This window comes from Pyrgilauda ruficollis, unplaced genomic scaffold, assembly GCF_017590135.1.
Source record: "Pyrgilauda ruficollis isolate IOZ18807 unplaced genomic scaffold, ASM1759013v1 scaffold2, whole genome shotgun sequence".
Taxonomy (NCBI): domain Eukaryota; kingdom Metazoa; phylum Chordata; class Aves; order Passeriformes; family Passeridae; genus Pyrgilauda; species Pyrgilauda ruficollis.
The window spans coordinates 31,187,183-31,213,568 of record NW_024519206.1 but is presented as its reverse complement, the minus strand read 5'-3'; the positions used below and the strand labels follow the sequence as shown (position 1 = coordinate 31,213,568).

General features: G+C 40.5%; 1 protein-coding gene across 1 annotated transcript in view; it reads right to left on the bottom strand.

The window, feature by feature from the left end:
• GLI3 (GLI family zinc finger 3) overlaps positions 1-26,095 on the bottom strand; it is a 201,491-nt gene extending 175,396 nt beyond the window's left edge. The window contains exons 1-3 of the mRNA XM_041466412.1: positions 26,023-26,095; positions 25,432-25,775; positions 11,497-11,659 (exon numbers count right to left, since the gene is read on the bottom strand). Coding sequence (XP_041322346.1) covers positions 11,497-11,620 — 124 coding nt within the window. The 5' untranslated portion in view covers positions 11,621-11,659; positions 25,432-25,775; positions 26,023-26,095. The remainder of the gene's footprint in view (positions 1-11,496; positions 11,660-25,431; positions 25,776-26,022) is intronic.
• Positions 26,096-26,386: the final 291 nt, after the last annotated feature.

Sequence of the window (26,386 nt, the reverse complement as noted above, 5' to 3'; positions counted from 1 at the left end):
TGCACAACAGCAAAAGAGAGAGTGAAGGAGATTTGAGAGAGAGAGAGAGAGAGAGAGAGAGAGAGAGAGAGAGAGAGAGAGAGAGAGATGGAATGCCAGCCTACTAAAAAGAAAGGGGGAAAGAGATACACAAAAATAATACTGACATTTTTTAATAACTCTACATACTGAAAACTTGCATTTAACAGAATAATTAACTCCAACTTCTTAAAGTCTGTGTGGAGTTTTTAAGTCCTCATTTGAATCACAATACACCGTCAGAAGCAGGATATTTAGGAAAGGACTCCAGTTTCGCACCACGCATCCTCCTCATCTATACCACAGTGAAGTCATATTCAAGTCCTGTACTGCTTGCTCATGCAGACCACTCTTCGGTAGACAAGTAAACCCCATTGTCCAGCCTCCCACACCACTGAGAGTCCGAGGACTGCTACTCTTTTACAAATGAAAGATCTTTTCTCTTAGCAGCTTAACATACATTTCGGCTAGCTCTGACCTTCTGAAAAAAACCAAAAATCTGAGAACTTAAAATATTTATTTTTCAATCTCTAATTAAAAAATCTCTAAGGCACTGACATGCACAGTGGATCTTAACATGTACCCCAGGCACGGAAAAGAAGTAACAAGCAGGGGCATGATTCCTCTCAGGGTAAACTACAGCAAATGAAAGTAAAGCAGCCAAAAACTCAACGTGAGAGAGACCTAGACAGATTTAAATCTGTGAGAGAAGCGGCAGAAGAACAGGCAAGAATTACACCCAGGAGTTTAGCAATTAATAAACAGTCCCTGTGTCAATGCAGACCAATAAAAACTATTTCCTTTTATATTAAAGGAAAATATAAAAGGAAAATATAGCTCTGACTACAGAGCTTGTACACTTTCTTTTTCTCTATCTATGCATTTACCTGAGGGACATATATGTGTGTGTACATACATACATGCACAGGTTATTTTTCTCCTGACTGAAAGCTACCCTAATGGGTATGCACTAATGGATTTGAAGCAATAAGGTAAAGGCAGACATGCAAAATGCTCCAGAACTTCTGTTCCTAATCAATCACCAGAGATCAGTGACATCATCCAAGCCTTTGATCAGCGCTCCCCTTTCAAGCTTAAAAAGGGGTATAGGTTGACCCACACCAGTGGAGGGACTGAAGAAACACCTAGGACACAATTCACAGTGAAATATGAGAAGTCACTGGCATCCCCCTTCAGAAAAACTACCCCTTCCCACCTTCCTCAAGGAATACAGCGTACATTCCAGAGCAACCAAGCACAAACAACAGATTTATCTCCTCCCCTAATAATTAGAAAACAGCCATGGAAACAACACATCACAAAATCCTTTCAGATTTTATTTTTGAAGACTGCACATACACTTTATCCTCAGCAGGCGGTTTATCACATTTGCTTGCATTTTAAAAATCTCCTCAAGTCCATTGATTTAAAAAAAAAAAAAAAAAAGGAAAAAAAAAAAGGAAAGGGAAAAAAAACCACTTTATTTTCCCAGAATAAAAATATTATGATATCTAAGCAGATATTAAAAAATAAAGGCTGACATCCATTTTTAAAGGAAAAATAATTTTCAGGAGTACCAGCATCACCAGAAGCATTCAATAAATTTAGCACCACCCTTTTTCCACATCAGGGCATTCAGAGTTTGTATCACTAATCCCACTTCAGCTAAAATTGAGCTCCATTGTTTCCCCTTTCATCTGAGTTTCCATGGCACTTATAAGGACTTAAGCGTTATTTACTTAGTTCCGTTTGTTAAAAACAACAACAAAAAAAGTACATCTTAACATGAGCATCAGATTTGTTTTACTTTCAATAACCTCAAGGTGCAGTCAACGTTTTACAGTCTAGGAGATTTCTTCCACGTAAAAAATCTTCAAGAAAAGCAAAGTTGAAAATAGATCTGAAAACACTCACTTCATTGTTTTGCTTTGGTTTTTTCCCCATCTGTATTTTTAAAAATCTAATTGAGCTTCCTCAACTGCAGCAAAAATGTAGTTTATTATCTCCCTCATCAGGTGATCAATGATTTCATTAATAAGACAGATAACAAAACTGTCATATCATCGACACAGTTATGAAAGATGATCCTGGCTTCTTGCTCCATTTTCCAAGGTCTGGGATACTCTGTGGCAGCTCTGAGTCCATTCAATATTTTCCACAGACAGAGAAAAGTGAAAATCCATTTTGAAACCAATTTCAATTAGGATCCAGAAGCTGTTATCACAGGTGTCGCAGAATGGGCCCGTAAGTGGAAATGTCGCCTATCCATTCTGAAATGAAACCTTATCAGGGCCTACGAAGATGGCTGAAGACAGCCTATCTGTAAATTACTTTTCGTCCTGTGTTAACTCAACCCTAGTTCTGTCATATGGAATTCTTCCAGCCCCTCGTAATAATCTAATGACTAACCAGGCGCTGTACCAAAACGGCTTTTATTCTGCTCGGGCTTCCCCCTCCAAATGAACAGGGCTGCAAATGCAAATAATCGGAGGCAGCCAGGCGAGCCGACGTATTTAGTAATATCATTTAAAGCTCTCATAGTTTATTACAGGGAAGTAACGGGCTTGCATTCTGAAGCCTGTCTCCACCCATTGCATTCCTGGTGATTTTTCAATTGCAAACTCCAAGGCCCAGTTATTTCATTAATTCAGCACCCAAGTAGTGAGGCTTTTCTCTCACATCTTTCAGTCTCCTTTTAGCAAATTATCCCATGACGGAGGATTTATTCAGTCAAAGACCTCGGACTTTGAGAGGCAACAAAAGAATCAAGAGACTTTCTGGTCCACCTGCCTGGCGAATGATGAGGCAGGGTAAAGCCTCCCCTAGAGAAACCAATCAAACCATTGTGTGGCACAGTCAGACCTTTTCAACTGTCAAGCCAGGAGAGCAGGAAAAGAGATGAAAGAACTCAGGATGAAGCTACCATTTACAGAACCATGTGGGAATGGTCTCCGAAGATTAAATAATTGGGATGGAACTCAACTTTGTGAAAACTAAAAGAAAGAGGGGGGGAAAAGGAAAGGAAAGGGAAAGGAAAGGAAAGGAAAGAAAAGAGAGAAGAAAAAGGAGACAGAAGAAAAAGGAGAGAAAGAAGGAGAGAAAAGTGAGAGACCAGGAGGAGGGGAAAACACTGCTGGTCAGGCCCAGAAGGAACTTTTCCACACATAAAACCCTCTGTTGTTATGTATGAACCCCTATACTGGAAAAGATGAGAAAAGCAAGCACAGGACACAGGCACAGAGAGAGCTCATGGTCTACAATACTAACTTCAGTTTCAGCAGTTTATCATCCCATCTTAAGAAAAACTGCATCAGTACAAACCCACTCTATTTAATATAAAAAAAAAAATCCCTTTAGTTTGGGACATATGTGCACATTTTTAAGCCATTGCATTTGTGGGACTTAAGTTTCCACTTGGCTGCATGTGGAACATGCATGAAAAGTCGTACTAAATGAATGGAAAACAGCATATTTCAAGTGGCTGGCATGTGCAAAGAACGTGCTCTTGTATAGCACAAGACTCCAGTTGACTGAAGGCACAAGATGAGGACCTGCTTTTTGATAATCTGACACTTAATGTCTTATAAGCCAAATTTTCAAATGATCTGCAGAAAACCCAGTATTTCCTTCTCTTTTTCAAAGTGCCTCTGCAAATTTGAAGTATGCATTCATCAGTAGGTCCAGACCACATTTACAAGCAAATCTTTTTTCTGACTTGCCAGCCTTATGAGCAAAAATAGAGTCTGCAAATTCAATTGTGACCATTTGCAGTATACATCAAAGGCAAACACTTTTAATGCAAAATAAGATAATAACACCGCACTAAAAATCCATCTCGTTCCCTTTTAGTTGGGATGTCAAAAGAATGCATCTCCCTCCCCCTCTTCCACTCACCCCAAAATAATGAGACATGGCTTGGAAAGAATACAGAAAATGTAGTTTTAATATGGCACCTCCTTTACATAATCACAGACTATACCCTTAGCTCATTTCTCCCACTTATTGCCGTATGTATTTAGTAATAATTTCTATGTAAGCAGAAGCCGAAGTTTTGATTCTTCTACAAAAGAAGAAAAAAAAAAGAAAGGGGGGGGAAGTAAATAGAAACATACAGAGCAGGGATATAATCAAATGCAACACTGATTCCTGATTATTTCCTTTTAACTGAAGACAGACATGAAATAGAAAACAACTAGAAAAGACGAATGCCATTTGAATACCTGTTAAGTAATTTAATTACTTCAACTGCCTTAATTTACACAGTTCGGATCATAAAGCCAAATACAGCCCCTGCCAGAAGGGTTGCATAGTTTTAAGTCAATTAGAAGAATTTTTAAAAATTCTTTTTTATTTACTTTAAGAAGATCATCTGCTCTGCATAGCTCCTTCACTTCTCTTTTCTGGGACCCAGGATCCAGTAGTTTTTTGCCTTAAAGTGCCCTTTCAATCCTCCCAAGCAGCCTGGCACCCATTTGTTTGCTGACACCCATTTCCAGCAGCTGGGAGGAAGATGCCATCCCTTGGAGCAGCAGTGCTGTTACCATACTGCCTCCACACTTCAGTGACACAGACTGGCACAGCAGTGCAAGGTCTTTACTTTTAGGTTATCTTCTCCTGAGACCAGCACTTGATGGCAGTGAATTAACCTTTTTTGGAAGACTAACAATATCACTGAAATTTCAGCTGCCAGCAGCCTTTTTTTTTTTTCTAAAAATCAAACCTTTTGGTTGCTTCCTCTTCACCAGTACTGTGGGCTCTAATGGCTGAATTTTTTTCAGTTCTGGCTGGCACTAGACTCCTGCAAAGCACGAGATACAGAGCATAGTACCACCGCCATACTGCAGAGACACAGTTTAAACCCTTTAATCATTATCACTTCTGTGTCAAAATCCAGGTACAATTTTAATATGGCTGCTTGGGTGTTTTAGGCTTGAGTCTTTTTTTTTGTTGTTGTTTTTCAGGAAAAAAAGACTCCCCAGTGTAAAATTTCCTAAATTTAACCTCCACCTTGAACAGGTGGCAAGCTTCTGCTGCTAACTAATGTTTTCTCCTGATTCCACCTCATGTTATCCAGCAGGATGTTAAGTCATTACTTACTGATTACAGTGATTGCAGGGATAAGCCACTCAATCATCTCTTTCTGGAACGTGCAAAGGGATACAGGAGGACTGACATTTAATATCCCTTATGCTATTAACCACTGCAGGGAGGGGAGCGAAGTGGGGGAAAAACGAGGGAAATCTCAGCAGAATTAATGAAGCAATACTGTATTGCACTTGCAGATCACTGGGTTTAGAGTGGGGTAAGCGTAGGGGTGGCTCACTGAGGAACAACACTAGAAAATAGTATCAGGCAGAATGAGTTATTACAGTCTACAAGAAGCCATAACTTGATGACTGAAATTTTATTAGTAAGCATAAAGGACTATGGGTGCATTACTCCAAAAGAACATGTATTTAATCAGCTACTCACACCAGATTACAATACACCAAGACACGCAGTCCCCATTTAATTACAACATCCAATATTTTAATTTCCAATACTTCCAAGCATCAGGGTAGTCTATTCTCCCCTAGGAAAAGTATCTTCTTTTAAGTTTATCCTCTTACAACCTGGCCACCAATATTAGAACAGAAGAGTACAAAACATCTTACAAGTTCAGGTCTTTGACCTTATTTTTCTGGGCTACCACAAATGGCCAGTCTACCCTTAACTTTCATGCTGCTCTACACCATTTGTAGATAGGGATTACTTGCAGTATTTGTCCTGCTGAAAAATAAATTTGTCAGAAAAACATCTACACTGAAGTTATCATTTCCAGCATCTAAAACTACAGGATGTTGTTTCCTCCTTGACCTGAAAATTAAAGTGAAGAGGGCCCCTCCATCCCCTTTGATTTCAGGGGAAGAGGATGGCATCTCTGGATCACTTTGTAGAATCGGGTCTCATATAATCAATTCAGGGCTCAATTTACAAGTCACTAAAATAGTACAGGCAATATTTCTTGATACCTAACAACCGCTTTTGAACCCTGACCTCTCAACAGGACCCTGAGCACATGAGTCCAACAAGGGGGCCAAGAATAGGTATTATGATTAACACCTATTTTATGGTGAGGCTTGAAAGCAAGCAGCAGGACAAGCAACCAACTGAAAGTTTAAACAGGAAATGTGATTCTTATGGGGTTGCAGACGGCTGAATACTTCCTTCAATCAACCCTGAAAGTACTAGGAAGAAGAAAAAAAAAAAAAAAAGAGAGACCTAGATGAAGCTGGTTCTTCTTCTGGAAGAATCAAAGTGGACACATGAACTTCCTCTCATTTATTCATCTATCAAGCTTGGTTTTAAGTTACATCATCATTAAGATAATAATTTCTGCTTTCTATCACTTTAAAGTATGTTCTCAATAACTATCTGATTTTGATAAAGGTACTCAAGTCCACAACCTACATATGTTCATAATTAGCTTTTTTTTAAGGCAGAGTAATAGGTTAATAAGAAATATCAGATTACACTGGAACAAGCTCATGGGTCAAAAACTAGACAAAACATATCAAACTGAAAATAAGTGCTTGGTTGTCAGACACTGAAAGAGCTCCTATACAATAACTGCATTGTTTTAATGAAACATTAAAAACATCAGTTCTGAGCCAAAATGTCCAAAAGAGGAAAGCATTCAAGTAACCAACAAAATTCACAAGCCAAACAGTAAATAAATCAGGATTGAATACAGCATTGCAATTTCCTAATGTTTTCCAAGCAATGCTGTGCAGTCTTGCCTTGTACAAGTATCAGTTCAGTCCTTACAGAAATTCCCTCTACTTTTCTGAAATTAAGGCAAAAAAGAAAAAAAATTCTATCTATGGTACAGATTAAGTGAAAAAAAACAAGTGGCATTGAGCTGAGGGCTGTGTTAAGTTAGTATAGGTTTTTTTAAACAGTGCCTTTAAGGAAGCACCCTAAGAATAAATCCAATTCACCTGCAAAACAGAACACAGAGTCAAAGCAGCCAGCCTGGTAAAGCATTAAAGCCACTGCCTAATTGTAAGCATGCAAATACCCACATTATTAGGGCAAACAGAACTGGTCCCGTGGCTAAAGCAAGTAATTTGCTTAAATTCAGCAGACTGGAGTTCAAGACTTTACTGCAATGCTCAGGAAGGCTGGTAACTCCTGGTGCCAGGGCAGCAGGAGGCCACTGCACTAGTGCAAGCAGCACAGCTGCACAGGCAGGGCATGGCAGCAAGCAGTTTTCTGCCCCAGCACTGCAGCACTCGGCCTGACATATGGACTTGGTGTGCTGTGATCTCAGACAGCTCCTCCGTCAGGCTGCGAGGCACAGGGCCCGTGGAGCAGCAGGAGGAGCAGTCCGGAACAAGCCTTCACACAGGCATTCATCACAATGCAGCAAGACAAGGCACTGGGTGGACTCCTGCAACATTTCCAGCATTCACTTGATGATTTCTTTCTAACTCTGGAATTGAAATTACAGGAGGTACTGTATGATCCACCAGAGGTCCAGCAAGGCAGATTTTGTGAACTGCAACACCAAAGCTCTCCAATGGGAGCACAGAACTAATGGTAATGAGTTTATCAATGGATACCACTCTTAAGAAAAACATTCTTTGCATAACTTAATAGAAACCTGAGTGTGCATGCAGCAACCTTCAAAACAACCTAAATCCATGCTCTGACATGGTAAGGAATAAGGTGCTTTGTTTCCAGAGAAGTGGCACAAACGTGCACAAGACCTGACAACACAGCCCCGTTAGCCAGATGGTCCAGGACACTGGCCTCTACTCCAGCTGCACAGTCATGACATAAACATTATTTATTTGCTGTGGTTATTACCTTGCCAAAGCAGATCAGCCTGAGGTTATCAAATCTAACCAAACACAAAACTAAGCTTACTTTATGCTCTAGCACAAACTTTTTTTATTCATAGAGCCTTTTTGTGAATTAACATCTCCATTAGCAGTTTTCTTTAGCAGTTTTTGTCCCTCTGGATATTAGTCTAGCAGTAAATGTAGCAGTCAAACAAATGATGAAAAGGAACAATTCTAGTAAACTCCATGCAGTTTGTTTGAGACACACAAAATGAAACACAAAGGAGAAAAAAACCAAAAGCTGGCAAAAATAAATTCAACACAAAGCAAGAGTGGTTCCACTGGGAATTAAAGTGCACCAAAGATTTTTCTTATTACATTTCCTTCCTTTTACATTGTAGTCATTACAAATTATAATCTTCTTTTTAATTTTTGATCACATGTATTTTAAAATAAGTTTTCATTTGGTCCAGTACATGTATTGTCCTGGAGCAAATTTTAATGGCTTAGTTATAAATCCTGAAATTTAGGGGTTTATAATGGAAATGCTTGCAGGTCCATATCTAACACAATGCAAGCATCTCAGCAATACAGAGCTTGTAGTCAGGTGAGTGCAGCAGAAATCTTTATGGCATTAAGTAATGACAGGAACTCAGCAGAAGTAGCTAACATGTAAACCATGGCCCATGCTGGCTCAGTGCTTGAGACTACAGAGCAGCTGGTACCTTCCAAAGGGCACTGTTAGTCTGAGCCTCCGAACTTCTACTGCATTGTTCAGGTTAACATGTAAGCTCCCCTTCCAGGTCACCTTTCCCACTTTCTTTCCCTTGCATCTAGGTTTACACCAGACTCTTCAACACACAGTCTGCACAACATATGATTTAAAAGTTTTTCACACTCAATAGCCATATTAACATAGATCCTGCTCCTGGGTGTGTCACTTATTTTTGGGAGCTGCTGAAATAATGGCATTTTCTTTGTTTCTTCACTACTGTATACTTTACATAAAAGCTATAACTCGCAGCTTTCTATCTGTTTATGATCCAAGTTCTGAGTGCTTCAGAAGACAGCACAGATACTGAGAAAATACTGGTCTGTATATCACACCTCACATAGGTATCAATAAAACTTTACCCTGCAAACTTTGTTAACTCATGAGTTACCCAGAAGGACAGAAGCACTGATATTAGACATGATTATGAGGTGACATTGGTATGATAGGCAGATGTTGCTCTGCAATGACATCAGTCTTCTGAGAAGAACAGCAGGGACCATTCTGTCCTTTTGTTATTTTTAAGGGTACCTTACCTTGTTTAACGGAGCATTCAAATGCAAATCACAACATTTAACAATACCACAGCCCTTTGCAAAAAAAAAGAGGCACTGAATCGGTAAAAGCTGCATGTTTTGTAGGAGTGGTGTCTTATAGCAACTGATGATGTTCCTGTAGTAATACTCATTCCAGCATTAAAGAACAAAAGATGCAAATGTGATGCAAGCTCCAGCTTTCATGCAAATTGTCCCTGTAACCAAAATTCATTATCACGACAATCACATCTGCAAGAAGCAAAACTTTTAAAACACTGCAAGAGTAAAACTTACATTTTAGTCCTATTATTTGTTTTGCTACATGCTCCACTAAGTCTCTAGACTAAGAGGAAATTTTTCATATCAAAGAAGGAATTGAATTTTTTATCCCTTTGAAAGCCAGCTCTGCATCTCTGCAAAGCCCTTGTGTCTCTGTTAAGCATGAAGGTAGATTAGAAACCCAAACTGGAGATCCTGGTGACTTCCTTAAATACAAAGACTAACAATGCTAACACTTACCCACTGAAAACAAAGTTAACTGTCATTGTCCTAAAAAAGAAAGCCTTGGGCCCCAGGATGTGTACTACATTAGCATCTCCTTCCATTACTAGGAGATAATTCCAGTGACACAACTTTGTAGTCATTCATTAGACTTGAAGTCTTTCCAGCTCTTCGGAGTTTGATGACCCTGCTATGCAGTAACACTCCCCATAGGTGAAACATGTAGTTAAGAACTAATACTACCATTAAAGAAAGAAAATTACTTGACAACATGGAAGATCAGTGTCAGAATTAGGCAAAAACATCTTGAAGGCTTTCATTTTAGCCCTCTAAATCTAAATGTTTACCAATAACATTCAAGCTAGCCCAAACAGTCAGAGATGAATGTTTGAGCAGAAACCCCTGAAACATCAAAGAATATGTGTTTAACTGTGCATCTGCTTGAAAAGTTGGGCCAATGTGGAAAATCCTATTATCGATTAAAAAAAAAAATACAATGGGGACCTCTTCAGCTAATGTGAACCACTGTAATTCTATTGACAGCAACGGATCTGTGCTGACTTACACCAGCTGAGGATCTAATTTCATATGCCTTAGAAAACTGATGCAACCTTTTCTATTGTGGCTCAAGGGTTTTCATACTGTCATGGGGATCAACTCCACCTAGTAGGTCAGCAGGTGTTGAGTCTGCTTTGAATCTGAAGTCCAGTCACACAGGAGGATACTGGGACATGTGCCATCTAATTTTTACTGACCCATGGACATTCCCCTCTAGAGTGGCTGTAGGATTCATGTATTTTCTTCTGTAGTCTAGTGGGACATAACCTGTTTCTTTGAGAAAGCAGAAACCTTTATTCAAGATATCAAAGTGAGAACTTGACCTGGACCACAAGCCCAGATAAGTGAGCATGATGGAAACAGAAAGTGTGAACAGAAAATGTTTTGCCAGAAATACACCAGGACTACAAAATATACAGAAAGGCATTTTCTACTTTTTGCCATAACTAGACTGATTTGTAAAAAACAGCAGTTTAAGCAGTTACTCTGCAGCTATCCAAAATCTATAGGTCTGCCCACACCATTTCAAGCAATTTTCTTTCCTAATGCAACAGGAGTTTTGCATTAGTAGGAACTAATATGCTCAGCCCTCTTACACCAAACAATGAAAAGGTCTAGGGCTGGGATTAGCTCATACTCTTCTGAGAGGCAGGGAATATGCAAAATTGTCAACTGAGATATACTCTCTGGGGAGAATTAAGCAAACTACTACAGTTTTGCAAATTTACAAGCTGTACATTCACAACTTTGAAATTAATCCACCAGAGGATACATACTTAGCTTGATGTTTTGTTCTGGGCATTAACAAACTTTGGGGAGGTGGAACAGCCCTTTCCGAGAAGGAACCTTATTTGTAAAAGAAAAGGGAAAAAAAACCCTTTGCCATTAATTTTGACAGACCTACTTCTGTCTCTATAGTAATAACTAATTACCTAACTAGTGTAAGAGATTTCAATGGCCAAATGCAAAGCACTTGCAAGCCCTGCCAGGCTAATCAAGACAATTTCCAAAACGTCAAAACCAGGAACTTCCTATAATAAATAACTTAGCACATTTACATCTCAAATTAGAACATCTGGAAGAAAGAGACTATGCCTGATGCCAAAACAGGCCTTATTGTGTCCTACCACTTTCCACCACCACCACCACCCCTCCTCCGTTCGTTTTCTTTAGCCTTTCTTTAGAACAAACACTGATCCAGGTGCAAATGCTCAATTCACAAGGAATGCAGAGAACATAAAATTACTGTAGGTTTGGCTGCTAGTAAATCCCTGCTGTTACTCACCATTGGAAGTTGTGCTGGAGGCAACAGCTTTCTCACTGACATCTGTTCGACTGGAGCATTTCACGATGGAATTCTCCACTTTTTTCTTCTCAGTTGTGGCAGAGCTATGGGACTGCGCCTCCATGATGACTTCTCATTACTTCAGCTCTCCTTGCACTAATACCTGAATGAAACAAGAGTCATAAACTCTAAATACTGTTTGAAAGCTTAACCCAAGTCTTCTCACCCCTCTCACCTGAAGAAGAGCCGAGCACAACTGAATTAGCAGTTCACAGTTCTGTAAGCTCATCAAATCATGTTTGCATGCATGAATTCCTGAGGAATTTAAAGAAATACTGACACCAAAACCAAGCATGTTTGCCTTTAAAGAGAATCAGCATCAAAAACCACTATGCTGTTTGATGGGTAGGTCCATTTTTTTCAATTTTGTGGGGTTTTAATGGATCCAAAGGGAAAAAAGGACAGTATTTTTCTCTTCTGCCCAGAGCACTTCGGAACAAGGCAAAAAAAGAAAAGAAATCAAGAAAATCAAGACAGACCTTCATGCTGACTCTAGAAGCCAAATATTTAAATTTCAACATTCATGGTGTTGGAACACACTGCAGTAGGAATTATCCTATCTCTACACCTTGTTACTCATGTAAGCATCTCTCACTTTGTTTGTTCAGAAATCTATCTCAAACAAAATTGTATTGGCGAAACACCCCGAAAACCACAGGGAAAGACAAATATTATTGCTGGTGGCAGATAATTAGATCACTTTCTTTTCCATGAGAATGCTGGAAATAGAAAGTTCTGTAGAGGTGTGTGTCTGGTTATTTTGCCTTTCCTGGATGTTCTCAGTGTCATCTCCAGTGATATATTCATTTAATACCCCACAAATCATTTCTCCCTCTTCTCAGGTATTTTACATTCCTGATGGAAATATGAGAAGCCCAAAAACTTGAAAAGGGTATTGCTGCTTGTGCAGCAGTGCAGGCACACCAGGCCCCAAGACTGCAGGGATCTTAGGCTGTGAAGGTCACAAACATTAAGAACCAGTCTGCAGCTTAAATTGATGCACACCTGTCTGTCCGAGTAAGCTTTACATAAATCATCAATATTCAGCACACAACCTGCTTAGAACCAAATACCTTGGTACTTTTGTAGCTTGAATATGAATCTATGCAACAACAACAAAAAATAATAATTAGTTTTCTGCTCTGGGCAACACTGCTTGGTAGTCAAATGGGTCTAAAATGGAAGGAAGTCACACTCTTCTAGGACACCATTTAAACAAAATTTTCAAAGGGCTTCAAAAAGCCACAAAGTATAATGAGTGTAATTATATCAGCAACCTGTTTCCCAAATTCTGACAGTCAAAAAAAAAAAGAGAAGAAACAGCACCAAACCAAAAAAAAAGGCTACAAAGCCAATTCATCACAAACACAGCTGTCTAATAAACCTTCCCCTTCCCACCTTCCTAGTAGGAGTTCTTTTTAATAGTACAATAAAACACTCCAAAGCCTCATTGTTATACAGTAGGGATCAAAGTAGAGCCCAATCACTAAATGAATCATTATTTAGCTAGGCAGAACAGCCAAGGAACTGAGCTAGATATCAGAGAGTCTCTGCCACTGACCTACTGTCTAAACTTTCTCAAGGCATTTTTCTTCCCTTCAGTTTCTTGCTTGCTAAGAACAGGAATAACAAAGCTCTGCCCGACACAGAAGAGGACTTGTAAGGCTGCTCTCGAGATCTATCTGTGAAAGTGCTATAAATATTGTGATCTGTGAAACAACTTCCTACCAGAACACTAAGGGGAATGTCAGGTGTCTTCAAACAGAGTAGGAGAGATCTAACAATACTCAACTTCCAACAGCCCTGACTTCTACCCAGCAATGCACAAGTCTCCTTGAAGAGAGATCTCACATGAGCTTTGTAAACAGCACCTTCCCAAATTTCTCACAGGACTTCTCCCTCTTTCCCTTTGCACACCTCATGCAACGGCATCCCCAGTTTAATAATTTAGCTCAAATATCTAGCTTTGCAGTCTCTTGCATTAGTAGAGAGGGGGAAGGCTGACACTGCTGCCAAGCTGTTCACCCCACACTGAGAGGAAGATGTTTGTTTTCTCTATACAGCCCTGGCCACATAAACACCAAAAAGCTGCCTCTACTCAGCGTCTAGCTACCGCGTGAGTGAGTCCTTCAATGTACCCTCCTATCCTCTGACTAACCATCTTTGAGTTATTTAACATTCTCTCAAATTAATTATTTTCTATGTATCTCTGAAGGAACTAAAATGCTATACATCTTCAGTTGTGGTTATTTTTCTTCTTGGCCTTCTAAGGCCCAAGACTACTATTGAGGCAGCATCTTCATTTACATCAAAGAGTACGACTTTGAAGACTTGCAAGATAAAGCTGCAGAATTCATCCCCCTTTTTGTTTGGTCCTTGGTTCACAAGTATATTGATTTTGACTTAAAATCAAGAAAAGAAGCAATTATACTCCCTATCCAACTAGAAAGGAAGAAGCCACATACTCTGCCTCCACAAGGCCAGCAGAGTGGCATGAAACATTTGGGAAGAGATCACAGAAATGATGACAGGTGTGTACAGTGGTTCCACTGCCTCCTGCCACACAGATGTCTATGCATGTATGTGGAAGGAGCCCTCACTTACCCCACCTCCTCACTTATCTCCACCTTCTTCCCCTCTCCATCACGACAGGACCTCCATTACAAACTAATCCTACCACTTCTCAGAAAAGGAAGGTAGTGCAGGTACTTTAAGGAGTTACCATGTCCTTAATCTCATAAAAAGCATCTTTGGGTCATCTGCAATTCAAGAGCAACATGTGGCTGGTCAAACTGACATCATCCATTCTCTTGGCTACTTTATTTCTTTCCCCAACAGCCTGCCAATGAGATTTTTCTGGTGCTTTGGGGTCATCTTCTTTACTGGAAGAAAGAATAGCAGGCAGAATTCCATATTGTTCATCAATCTCTATCACTTCTCTGTTTTATGCTACCTGTGAACCGCAATACAGAACAGAGGCCTAAAGCAGCACTTAAATTTTTGGACAGAAAATTGCAGAACTGGCCAAGAAGTAATATAAACATCTGCTCTTGGTTCATCTGTTCTGGTTCATGTCTACTCAGTTTACCTTCAGAAGGCTGCTTTTATTCATGTCAGAATGAAACAGAGAACACCACTAGAGTAAACTTTTTTACTCAGCTCTGCACCCTGCACCACAAGCCAATGGCCCTGCAGCTGCTCCTGCGCCTTTCCTCCTTTCCTCCCGACACACACACACACACACACACGGCATGCACACCTGCAAGAATTCCTGCAGATCCAGCAAACTCCCAGTGGTGCATCAACAGTGGTGCGCATGGTTGGGAAGGCACGGAAAGCCAGAAGAGATGGCAGGACTTAGAGGGATGTCATTTGCTATGTTTTGCCAAGCATACCCCTCAGGGAAGCAAACATCAGGAGATCAATATGGTGCCCCAAAAATCTTTTTTTCCCTGAAGACTACCTTAAGACTAAGATGAAAACACAAGCCAGACACACATCTTCTAGAATCATTCTCCTTAAATTTGGCAGATTTTTTTTTTTTCTGAGAAATTGTACCAAAATATGGTAGCTGCAGTTCACAAAAAAAAAAAACAAAAAAAAAAAACCAAAACAAAAAAACCAAACAAAACAAAACAAAAAAAAAGTCCAAGGTTAGGTAAAGATTTCTTTCTACTGGTTGTTAACCCCTATCAAAAAGCATTCTAAAAATCAGACAACCTGGCATCGTCTCCACACTAAAATAGAAAGAGGCTTCTATTAGGCTGTATGTGTGTCTCTCTCCAGCATGTGGGTCAGTGACTTTCCTGTTCCTGCCTCCAGGCCTGGAGCAAAGAGTCCCAGTTTATTCGCAGCAAAGAGTCCCAGTTTCAAAAAACCTGAAAGCTAATTTCATTGGCTATCCAGAATTTCCATATGCATATGAAAGGCAAGAAAATGCTATAACAGTATATGGGCAAAAGCCCGAACTTCCATCCAGTAAATAGAGGGATAAACATTCCTTCCCGAAAGCAAACATTCATGGCTTTTTCCCATTCAACCATGCTTGAACCTTTTGTAATTTCCCTGAAGCCTGAACCCACTGTGCAATTAATTCCAGATCCCCATTTTAAACCTAATCCCTCTCAAAACAGTAACCTGCCTGCAGGTGTGTCTCCTCTTTTTAAAATATAAATGCAAAACCTTCCCCAGTTGCTTATTATATTGGAGGAATTTTAGGAACACACTACTGGAATGAACTAGTTAAATGAGGAAAACTGTCTCTTTTAAAAGGAGCGTCAATAAATCACAATATGTTGGAAACTTCTTTCGAACAAAAAAATTCTTTCAAGTAACTTAATATTATATAATTTCTGGTCCTTATGTGCATTGGTTATAAAACTGTGCCTTATAGTAGTAAAAATGATCATATTAATATACTGGGGAAGAAAAAACTCACATCTTTTTGTTCATTTACTCACAGTCCAAACTAACCAAAACCAGTGGAGCAGCCCTGTGCTTGGAAGAACAAGAAACTTGATCCTTTCTGAACACACATTTCAATTTTCCAAGAAATCTTCACTCTGTATCACTTCTCTTAACTACTTTTCAAATAATTTTATTTATACTATATACATTAATTTTAAAGACCAGACCATGCAGATATTTATTGTTAGGAATAGGCTCACTGACTCAATTTGCATGTTAAAACTGGTTTATGTTTCTTGCGAACTTAAACCTTCTGCCTTTCTTTGCTTTAATTTTTGAGGAGTATCTTTTAACATGTTGAATTAAAAAAATAAAAAAAGAAACAAGTCAAACCTTTCCCTGTTTTACTTGATGCTACTATAGTTGTATTCAATTCATTAACAAGTGGTTTGCATCCGCTGAGAAGAGCTGTCTGAAATAGCAGTGTCACAGCATTCATCATCATTACATCAGCAGTAGGGAAGTTCATACTGATTGCTATCAGCAACCAGAGTGCCCCAATCAGCGTGCAAGCAAACATAGCATGTTTAATTTTTCAGAAATGACTCTGGGTAGATAGGGTGTTCACAGGTACCACTGTGATCCACACTACTGGAAGCAGTCTTTGGGGATACAATACATCTTGAACAGCACAACTGTATGAAAGTGAAAAACACAAGGGAAGGCATGAAGAACAATCAGGAAATTACAGTCTCTCTCAACCATAAAGGACCCTTTATCAATTTTATCAACATGGGTTGCACCGTTCCTTGGGACTATTTAAGGATAAAAAAATGCATCTTGTTCAGCTACATTCAAATACAAAATTTATATGAGACAATCTTAAGCTGTTATATGGGAGCTATTTCACACTGATTTACACAGGCTTGATTCAGGTACATTTAACTTCCAAAACCCAACTAGATTTCACTATTGCTTTCTATCAAACCTGTTTGCAAAGCTGCACTGACAAAGTTACCCCTGACAGAACCTGATGAAAAATGTTCAAGCACTCAGACATTTTAAGAAATATCTCCCAAATGTAATATTAACCTCTTGCTATATCTCACCATTTTTGTAATAGCTATAGAAACTAACCTGTATATTTTTAGAATAGTTTTAACCTTTCCTAATTCCTTGTAAGCTAAACCAGAATTCTGCAACCTTCATTAACTACTCTGGGGTAAATTTTATTTAGGTTCCTCCCTGTTAAGACAACTACTCACAGTAACACTAATATAAACAGCACAAAGAGTCTTATATCCACATTATATAAAACCACAACAAACAATCAGTTGGGGGGAGAAGGGTAAGGTATCTTATGTTTCACAATACCTATCTCCATTTCAGTTACATGCATGACCTATAAATGGTTACAGAAAGAAAAAGAAAGAAAAAGAGAGAGAGAGGGAAAAAAGGAAGGAAGGAAGGAAGGAAGGAAGGAAGGAAGGAAGGAAGGAAGGAAGGAAGAAAGAAAGAAAGAAAGAAAGATCAGGTGGATTTGTAGCTTGAAACTGAAAAATACCCCAAGTTATGAGACACAACATGTATTAATACAATCTTTCCAAATTCATTACTATCTGCTGTCTTTTCCTTGTTACTTCCCTTTGATTTCTTTCCTCCCATAAAGAATGAAAAACAACTAGACCTAAAGCCTGGTTAATGACGGTCTGATCTCTTCCTGATAGGTTAAATAGCTTGTGGCAACAATAACGGAGGATCACAAACACAAAGGCAATCAGCTAGGCAAATCAGTGCTATTAGCATCCTCGTGATTAAGATCCTAAGTGAGAAAATATTCTGTGGTGTACACTGAACTACTGATTGGTTGTAATAGTCGCTCGACTCCAAGGGAATTATACATTTGCTTACATATTTTGGCTACAGAAAAACTCAGCTACCTAAAAGTTCTGAAATTATTTTGAACTAGTATCAATAAGTGGCAGTTTGTACCGAGGCACCACCTCAGTTGCTTTAAATACACATCAGCCACACAGCCTTACAAGTATATTACATCTAGTTTTGTTTTTCGGATTTAAAAAGCTGGTAAGTATAACCCCAATTAAAACTATTACTTCAACAGATTAAACTCTGTATCTAAAGAAAACAGATTTCTACCAGGAAAGAGATGATTCATTTTCACACTCAGCAAACAGAACTTAACTTGGATAACAACACTGAAGAATTCAGGTCAAACTGTCCATCTCCAACTAGTCTATCTCCCACAGAAGCTGCTGTTTGGGAACAAAGCTGAGGGAGACAGAGCCCAGACTTAGTGGTTTTACAATTCAGATATGATATATCCTCTGAGGTAAAATTTTATAATCAATTCACTGTCTGAGAGTCTTTACAATAAGGAACTGAACTTTAAGAAAAACAAACTAACAAACCCCATAACAAAAACAAAACAAATCAGGTAATTAACTCTGCATTTAAGCATTTGTTATTTTAATCACATGGTCTTGGGTGTCCTTTATTCCTTTTTTAACTCTCTTATAAACTATCTAAATACAATGGAAAGAATAAAGTTTATTTCTTAAAAAACCAGAATGTGCTACATATCTTTCAAGTCTCCAAATATTTTAATATATTTGGGGAGAGGGGTGTGTCTAAAACTAGTAATGCACTTACCCTGGAGAATCAGAACTCCTTCCAATTAAACTACCTAATATTCCTCAGAAATTCAGAATAAGCTGTGTTGCTGCTTGTTTTGCAATCCTACTTATTTTTGTGCTTCAAATTCTGCAGCAGGAAAAACTCTAATAATTATGTCAAAGTAAGATTAGCTGTAAAAGAATTAGCACAGGGGGAAGGAAAAAAAATCTCCTGTGGACCGTACTGTTTGTAGCAATAGGTTACAATGAGGGGTGACACTTCAAACTTCCCTGCCAAGCCAACATTCTGTTTTTCCCCATCTTTCTTCAGGAATTCAGCAGCACTAAATCCAAAACAAACTTAAGTAACAGTGCAGTGACTTCCTCTGGCAACACAATTGTTTTATGAAACCTGGATTTTGGTTCATTCATATGCTCAAGATCTGAAAGGCCAAGAATATTCTTAGAGAAGAAGGAGGGGGACAAGAGCAAGACTTGCTGTGTGGATAACATAACTCTATGACTTTCTCTGCTGACACTGTTCCTAGGATACTTATGGTGACAATATAAGCTGCTTTTTTTCTTTGCTTTCTTGTCTTTGCCTTCTTAGCTTGGTAAAGCAAATTACAAACATCTGTAATGGATGTGCTTTGCACCACAGTCAAGTAAGTAGTCACTGCAACTTTGACAGAAAAATGCAGAAATACTCTAATTTCAAGTACTGGAGCTCACCATTTCAGTGAAATGACCACTTCCTTCACACTTTTTTTCTCATCAATTCCAATAGATGAAAGATTCCTTAGAAACAAAACTAGATCTATATACCGATGTCAATCTACACAGGAACTGAGCTCAAGGAAGAATGTATTTAATGTACATCTATTGCAAAGATGTGCCTTCTGTTCCCAACTTATGATATGTAAATGAAAGAAGAAAAGACTGTATTCCATATTTTACAATTAGCATTTTAAAACAAGATCAAAGGAATCAAGTAGAATGTTTTTTGAAAGTGCCATGTTTTGATCACAGTCCCATTCCTGGAAGCCTGTTTATGTCCTCCGCGTACTCTCAGATTAAGGGATGCCTTCATCCAGAATTTCATGTTCTAACCCAACCCAGATGTTTTAACACGTTAAAGAGCTAGGAAATCTCCATATATCCAGAAGAACTTCAAGTATGAAAGGTAGTTTATAAAACTTTATCTTCTGCTTTTGAAGTTTACTTTAGGTTTTACACCTGTCTCATAACAGCAGGAAAACTGCATTCACGATTTCTTCATGTTTTTGTAACTTGACAAAACACAACGGCACTGCTCTGATTGTGCTGCATTAAAAAAGCACAATCCACAATCCACTATCCTTGTTAAAATAGTGTAATCACAGAATTAAACAGTACTATTTTCCTAGGAAAAAAAATCCATAATGAATTGAAGAGCCAAGCAAAACCCCACCAAACTATGCTCTTACAGTAAAGAATTGGTAGTGCTAGGATTTCATTTTAATATACATGGTTCAGAACAGTGTACTGAACTGACACTAACTTGATCTGAGTTTCTGACTCTTCAGTTTCAGGTATTCATACATCTTATCTAATGAAGGCTTCATTCTCTGGGCAGCTGGATGATGTATTCTTAACACACAGTTGATTTTCTTGACATTAACAGATTTGTATGCAAAGAAAACAGAGTCTCATACAAATCAGCAAACACTACTGGGGAAAGCTCAGCTCTAAACCACCAAAAGGTCTGTTGGGTACTTTAGCCTAAACTAAATATCAGACACCAAAAAAATACAGCAACGTTTGAGCATCAATAAAAAAGAAAGAATAATTTTTTAAAAAAGCCTAATCATCTTGATGATCAGTGTAAAAAATAACTTGACATTTGAGTGGCAACTTCAGCTAATAAAATTATTCAATCACATCTCCTTGTAGTGAATTCTGATATTATCGGTTCTGATACCCAGCAACTATTTAGAGACAAACACATTCTATCCCAATTTCTTTGTCCCTTGATGTAATCTAAATAACCTTGCAGGGGTTTTTAATATCAGTGTATTGTCTCGTTTTTTTATTTTCTTCCTGAAGAGAGAGAAACCAACTCTTCAGATCAGCAGCCAATTTAATACACTTTCAAGGTAAGGCAGGTACAATTTACATGTACAGAGTATACCACAACAAAACCACAGTATGATGCCAGCACAATCTTTAAGAAAGTTTTCCCCTAAATCTCTGAAGAAAGCAGCCTTAAAAGAAAGCAGGGATTAGAGTGAGCTGGAAGGTAGGGAGGGGACTTACCTCAAACCCAGCCAAGCGGAAATCAGAGCAGTAATTCTACCAGTCGGCAGAGTACACTTTTAGAGCTATAATGGTGCGAAGAAGTACTGGGCAGCATTGCCTGAAGGCAGCACTAATACACTGCTGACTAATGACTGGGCCATGCGGACAATGAATTTGGGGGTTGAAAACTAACAGAAACCGTGCCGTACCTTGACAAATGGGCTTTCAAAATTTCATTCACTGAATAACCTTTAAGCATAAAATTGGCTCAAGTTCTCTCGGGAATAATATGACATATGTTGTTGGACAATAAGTATTTTCCTTTTTAATTAAAACTATTACACGGAATACATAAACATGATTACAGTGAATAACATATAAGAGTTAACTATTTAGCACGTAGAAAAGACCAGACTCTGAATGTGAGGGGTAAGCCATACGTTCAGAAGGGTCAACAAATCCCAGAGTTAACCACCTGATTCACTGAAATTCATTCTTGGCAGAATATATTTTCCCTTCTTTGAGATGTAAAGGAGAACAAGAACTTCAAAGGTATGTTTAATGAGCTGCTACAAGCACAACTGGTTAAAAGAGGCTCAGAAATTATGTACTAAAAGCTGCATTGTGCTTAGAATTACAACTGAAAAAGTCTCGTTTTAAAGAGCCCCATAAACCAAATCAAGTCTCTTATAAACTTTGTCACCTTGTGTACTGACATTAAAATAACAGAATCCCTTTTTAAAGGAGCTCCTTTTTTTCAGTGCAACTCGACTTGTAATTTGAAAATAGCAATTTTGGCTCTTTTTACAGACAGAATGAAATACCTAAAGTGTCCCTAAATTAACAAGTACCACTTGCCATAGACAGCATCGCCCTTAGCAGCTCCTAAAAACTTCAGAAAAGGATCTTAAAACAGGAAGCTTAGTGAGCTCATAAAACTGTTGTTGGAGCCAGGAACACATAGCATATTTAATCTGCAAACTGTGAGAGTCTACAATGATTTCAGCAAGATCTGAGGCATGCCCTCAAGGTTTGCTGGGATCTGGGATTAGGGAGTTGATAAGAACCCTCTACTGCCCATGGACATGTTTTTCTTCTGCAGTTAAACACAAATGCATAGAGACGTTTGACTGCTGCTTGGCGTTACTGCTCAAGTTATATAAAAGCTTTGCAGCTCCTTTTGCTGTCAATATATCAAAGTTTAAAAAAAAATCATCAAAGTGTGAAATTTCATTTAAAGTCTGCCAGTCTACAGCTCTATTTCACAGACCTATCAAATAAAAGTAAAGATGAAAAATGCACTGAAAGAACTTGAAAAGTTTGCAGCAGCACCCATGCCCTATTTTTGTTTATTCTGTCTCATTTTATTTGATTTTAAAGTATAACAAATCAATTCCCTTATAAAAATGACAGTCTAAAGGGAGGATGTCTATAAAACCTGTGGTTAAAAGACAACTTGAAATCATTATTACAGCTGAATCTTTTGTTGAATAAAAAGGTTCCTCTGTAGCCCTTTTAGCATTTTAATTGCCTAACTGCAGGTTGGCAGAAAATATTTTGAATCTTCCAAAACAACTAGAATTACTACAGAATATGAGTGCCAGAAAAACTAAAGCTTTCTTCCAAGTATTCTTTAGCTAGGGATTTACAACAATTGCATAAAGAAGAAAAGCCTGACTTTTAAGGTAATCTACTATAGTCTAAAAGCATTAACATTCCATTGCTAAGGTTTTCCTGAGGATTTCATGAGTCGTTGATTCACTTTTCCTTCAAGTATGCTTTTTCTTTGTACATTGCTGTCTCCATATAGTTGAACACATGCAACACTGATCATTAAAATGCTTCCTTCCGCAACTTGAAATAAACTCTGCTTTAATAGCCCTCGAATTCCTTATTTATCAGGCAAAGATGACTAACTTTTCATTAACACTCTGCAACATAAAAATATTCCATTCCTTCCTCTAATATGCAGACTAGAATTCAAATACACTACAGGACTGCAGGTAATTGAATAGCTTTCCCCAAAACGAGGCAGGAAGTGTAACTGAAACTTTCATGGGTCAATATCAGGGCATACATTAATCTTGTTAAAAATCTGAGTAATCTGCAAGATGAACAAGTTATAATGATGTCTCCAAACTTGAGTATTTTGTTTTTTTCAACAGTATTCAGAAAAAAAAAAAAAAATCATTTACAGCCACTGATACTTTAATTTCTTAGCTGCAAACTGTTTTTGTGTTTGAAAATGAACAATCTTTCACAACTGATGATTACGTATAGCAGTAATAACTCTTTCTTGGCCACTGCACACCTTCTCAAGCCAAAAATGTTACTCCACTTATGCAGGAAAATGCAGGTGATGTCTTTGTTTTGCAGTACTTCTACAGAAACGCTTTGGAAAACATCATGTCCTGCTGAAAACCATATGCTATTATCAGAATGCAAGAGTGCATTCATTTTGGCACTTTAAGCCACAGTTTTGCTTCCACTGCTGCTTAAAAGAATACAGATACACTGAGAGAGTCCTTTTCTTTCTCATTCTTCCTACTCATTCAAAAATCAAATAATCCTGCTTTTGAAGAAATAATTCCCTGTCCTTAAAATAGCCTTCTCTCATAGTTACTATTATTTATGCTTTTAGAATTGGGCTATACACAAAACTGAAAGTATTTACATACTAGCTAGTTATACCCAAACCTTCCTTATATAAACAAACTCTCAAGAGGCTGCCTGGAGTTTACATTGCTAAACTCATTCACCATTACTTTTAATATATATTTCCACGACTGAAACACAGTGGCGTGAATTGTGGTGCAATTTTTACATTTTAAGGTTATTTTACTTTTAAAACCTGCATTTGTCTTCCTTCAAAATAATCATGACATATATAATTAAGAAACTGTCAGATCATTATCAATTTTTAATAAAGGACCTAAATGAAATAATTATAGGAATCAATCAGTGAGGCACCTTTCCAAATTACAATGCAATTGCACAAATATTCAAACTACTTAACGCCAGTTCTGGCACATTTCAATCCATAATCTCGTTGAACACCACAATAAAAACAATTTTGGAACACAGAGAAACACAGTGATTTCTCACTATTCCAGCGACTTAAACGATTTCAAAACATATATACCTACAGCACAGAGAAACAGAGAGGCAGCCGTGCCCTCCTAAAAATGTTTATTGGTTTAATCGGCCACATGTCTCAAGGCCTCTGGAAAATTTAGCTTCCAAGTTTTTCTGTAGCATGCACACAAAAGAAACGAAGTCTGCACGCTGAAGCTTAAAAAATCATGTTTATTGAGGCTTGGAAATGAAGCGGGAAGTAACAGGGGTGCCACGAAGAGGAACATTTTGCCGTGGGTTGCTACTTAATGCTCCTTTGGTGAAGTAGCCTTTAAAACGTGACACTGTATATCAAACAGACAGCTATCCGTACCTCTGACTAAAAGGCTCTTTGAGATCCGTACAGTCCATCATTTCAAACTGAAGTGGCAGCTGGAAAATGTGGAACAGCTGGCAAGGAGCTGGGAGAAAATGTTTTACATAAATATATCTACATACAAACTGGCAGAAGGCCACGGACACCGTACCCGCAGGACCGGATAAAAACTACGCACCAGAGGGTTAAAAACAAAACTGGGGAGTGCGATGGGGAGTGAGGGGCGTGTGTTTCCTTTTACCTTTTCTCTTCACGTGGTGCACGGGTTGGGGAGCGGGCGCTAGCAGCTACGAGCCGGCGGGCCCGTCCGAAGGCGAGGAAATTGTGCCAACACCCCACCGACTCCACGGGACAATCGGAACCGCGGCGGACACGCTCTGCTCCCACCCTCCAAAGTTGGGCGGTGCATGGCCAGACGGCGGTGCCGGTCCGGGGCGGCTCCGAGGAGCTCCCGTGGGGCAGCAGCCCCGCTCCTCCCGCCCGGCCTCGGCCGGGCCCGTCCCGCCGCCCCGCTCCCCCGCCTGACCCCGTGCCAGCGGCAGCGCGGAGCGGGCCGAGCACCGCTCTGCTCAGAGAGGCGCCGGCACCCCCGCGCCCCCCTCCCGGGACCCGACTGTCCCCTTCCTCGCAGCGAGAAGCAGGCAGGCAACGACGACCCCCGGGCGCCCCTCCGCCCCGCCAAGATGTGACAGCGGATTCTTCCCCGCTCCTCTCGCCTTTCCCCATGCCAAGTTTGTGCCGGCCTCCCGCCGCATGGGCGTAAAAACCCCCGGGAGTCGCTCAGAGAGTAGGGACGAGGAGAAAGGGGTGTAAATAAAACAGCAGCTGTCGCCCTCACATCGGGAGCTCTGCCGCGGGACGTGCCGGGCCGAGCCCGGCCCGGACCGGGGACTGCCCCCGCCTCGCCCCGCACCCCGCGCCCTCGGCTCCCGCGCTCCGTGACAGCCATTTTGGGGGTTAGACACCTCGGTCCCCCCTGACCCCCGCCTCCAAGTTAGGGAAGCGGGAAGGGGGCCGGGAGCGGGGCCGGAGCGCTGGGAGACGCCAAGAAAGTGGCCCGGACTAGAGCCGGGGAACAAAGAACTTCTCGCCCAAGTAGGTACGTACCTGCCGCCGCTGCCGCCGAGCCCCCGCGCTGCCCATGGGCGAGGGCCAGGGCCGCCGGCTCGTCCCCGCGCCGCTCCCCCGCCGCCGCGGCTAGCGGGGCCGGCTCCCGCCGCGACCGGCGGGCATCCCGCGGGGCAGGGGGACGGGACGGGACACAGGCGGGACGGGGGCGGCAAAGGAGGGCCGGCGGGTGTTGGTGGTGGTTGTTTTATCCCTGCCCGCCTCCCGCGGGGAGCAGCCCGCGCCTCTGCCTCTGTGTGGGGGTGTGTGTGCGCGGGTCCGACATCAGTTTCAGTGATCTTGTAATCTGATCCCTTCTGACTCACTCGCACTGACTGACATTTCTGATTTGGTTCAACAAAAAGAACGGGGGGAGGAGAAAAAGAAGAAAAAGAAGAGAGGGAGCAAAAGAAAAAAAAAAGTATCCCCAAATCCACCGCCTGGTACCAAACAGTTTTGGTAGGGAAGAGGGAACCCTTCCGTCCCGTCCCGTGCCGCCCGTCCCCTCCAGAGCCGCCACCGCCCCGCATTGTTTTGGCTCGGCGCAGCCACCGAAGGAGGGGAACGAACACATCGCGCCGAGGTACTCACGTGTCGGAAAAGTTGTCCCTCTCGCTTTTCTCCGTCTCGCGCGCTCCTCTCCGCCGCCTCCTGCAAGTTTTACAGATGTTGCAGGGCTGCTCGTCGTCGCCGCCCCCTCCTCCCAGCGCTGCCCTCTGGATCAGATCAGGGGAAAGGCTCTTTAGGGATAACTCCCGATTCAAACACCCTCCGCTAAACTTTCCCCATTCCCTCCCCTTCCTCTGAGCGGCGGAGGGCTCCGCTCTCCTTCCCCCCTTCCCTCCGCCCGTTCGGGACGCGGCTGGCAACTGCCCGGGGCGCGGGTGCTCCGGGCCCGGCGGGGAGCGAGGCCGCTTGCCTGGGGGAGCGCAGGAGGGCTGTGCCCCGGGGTGCG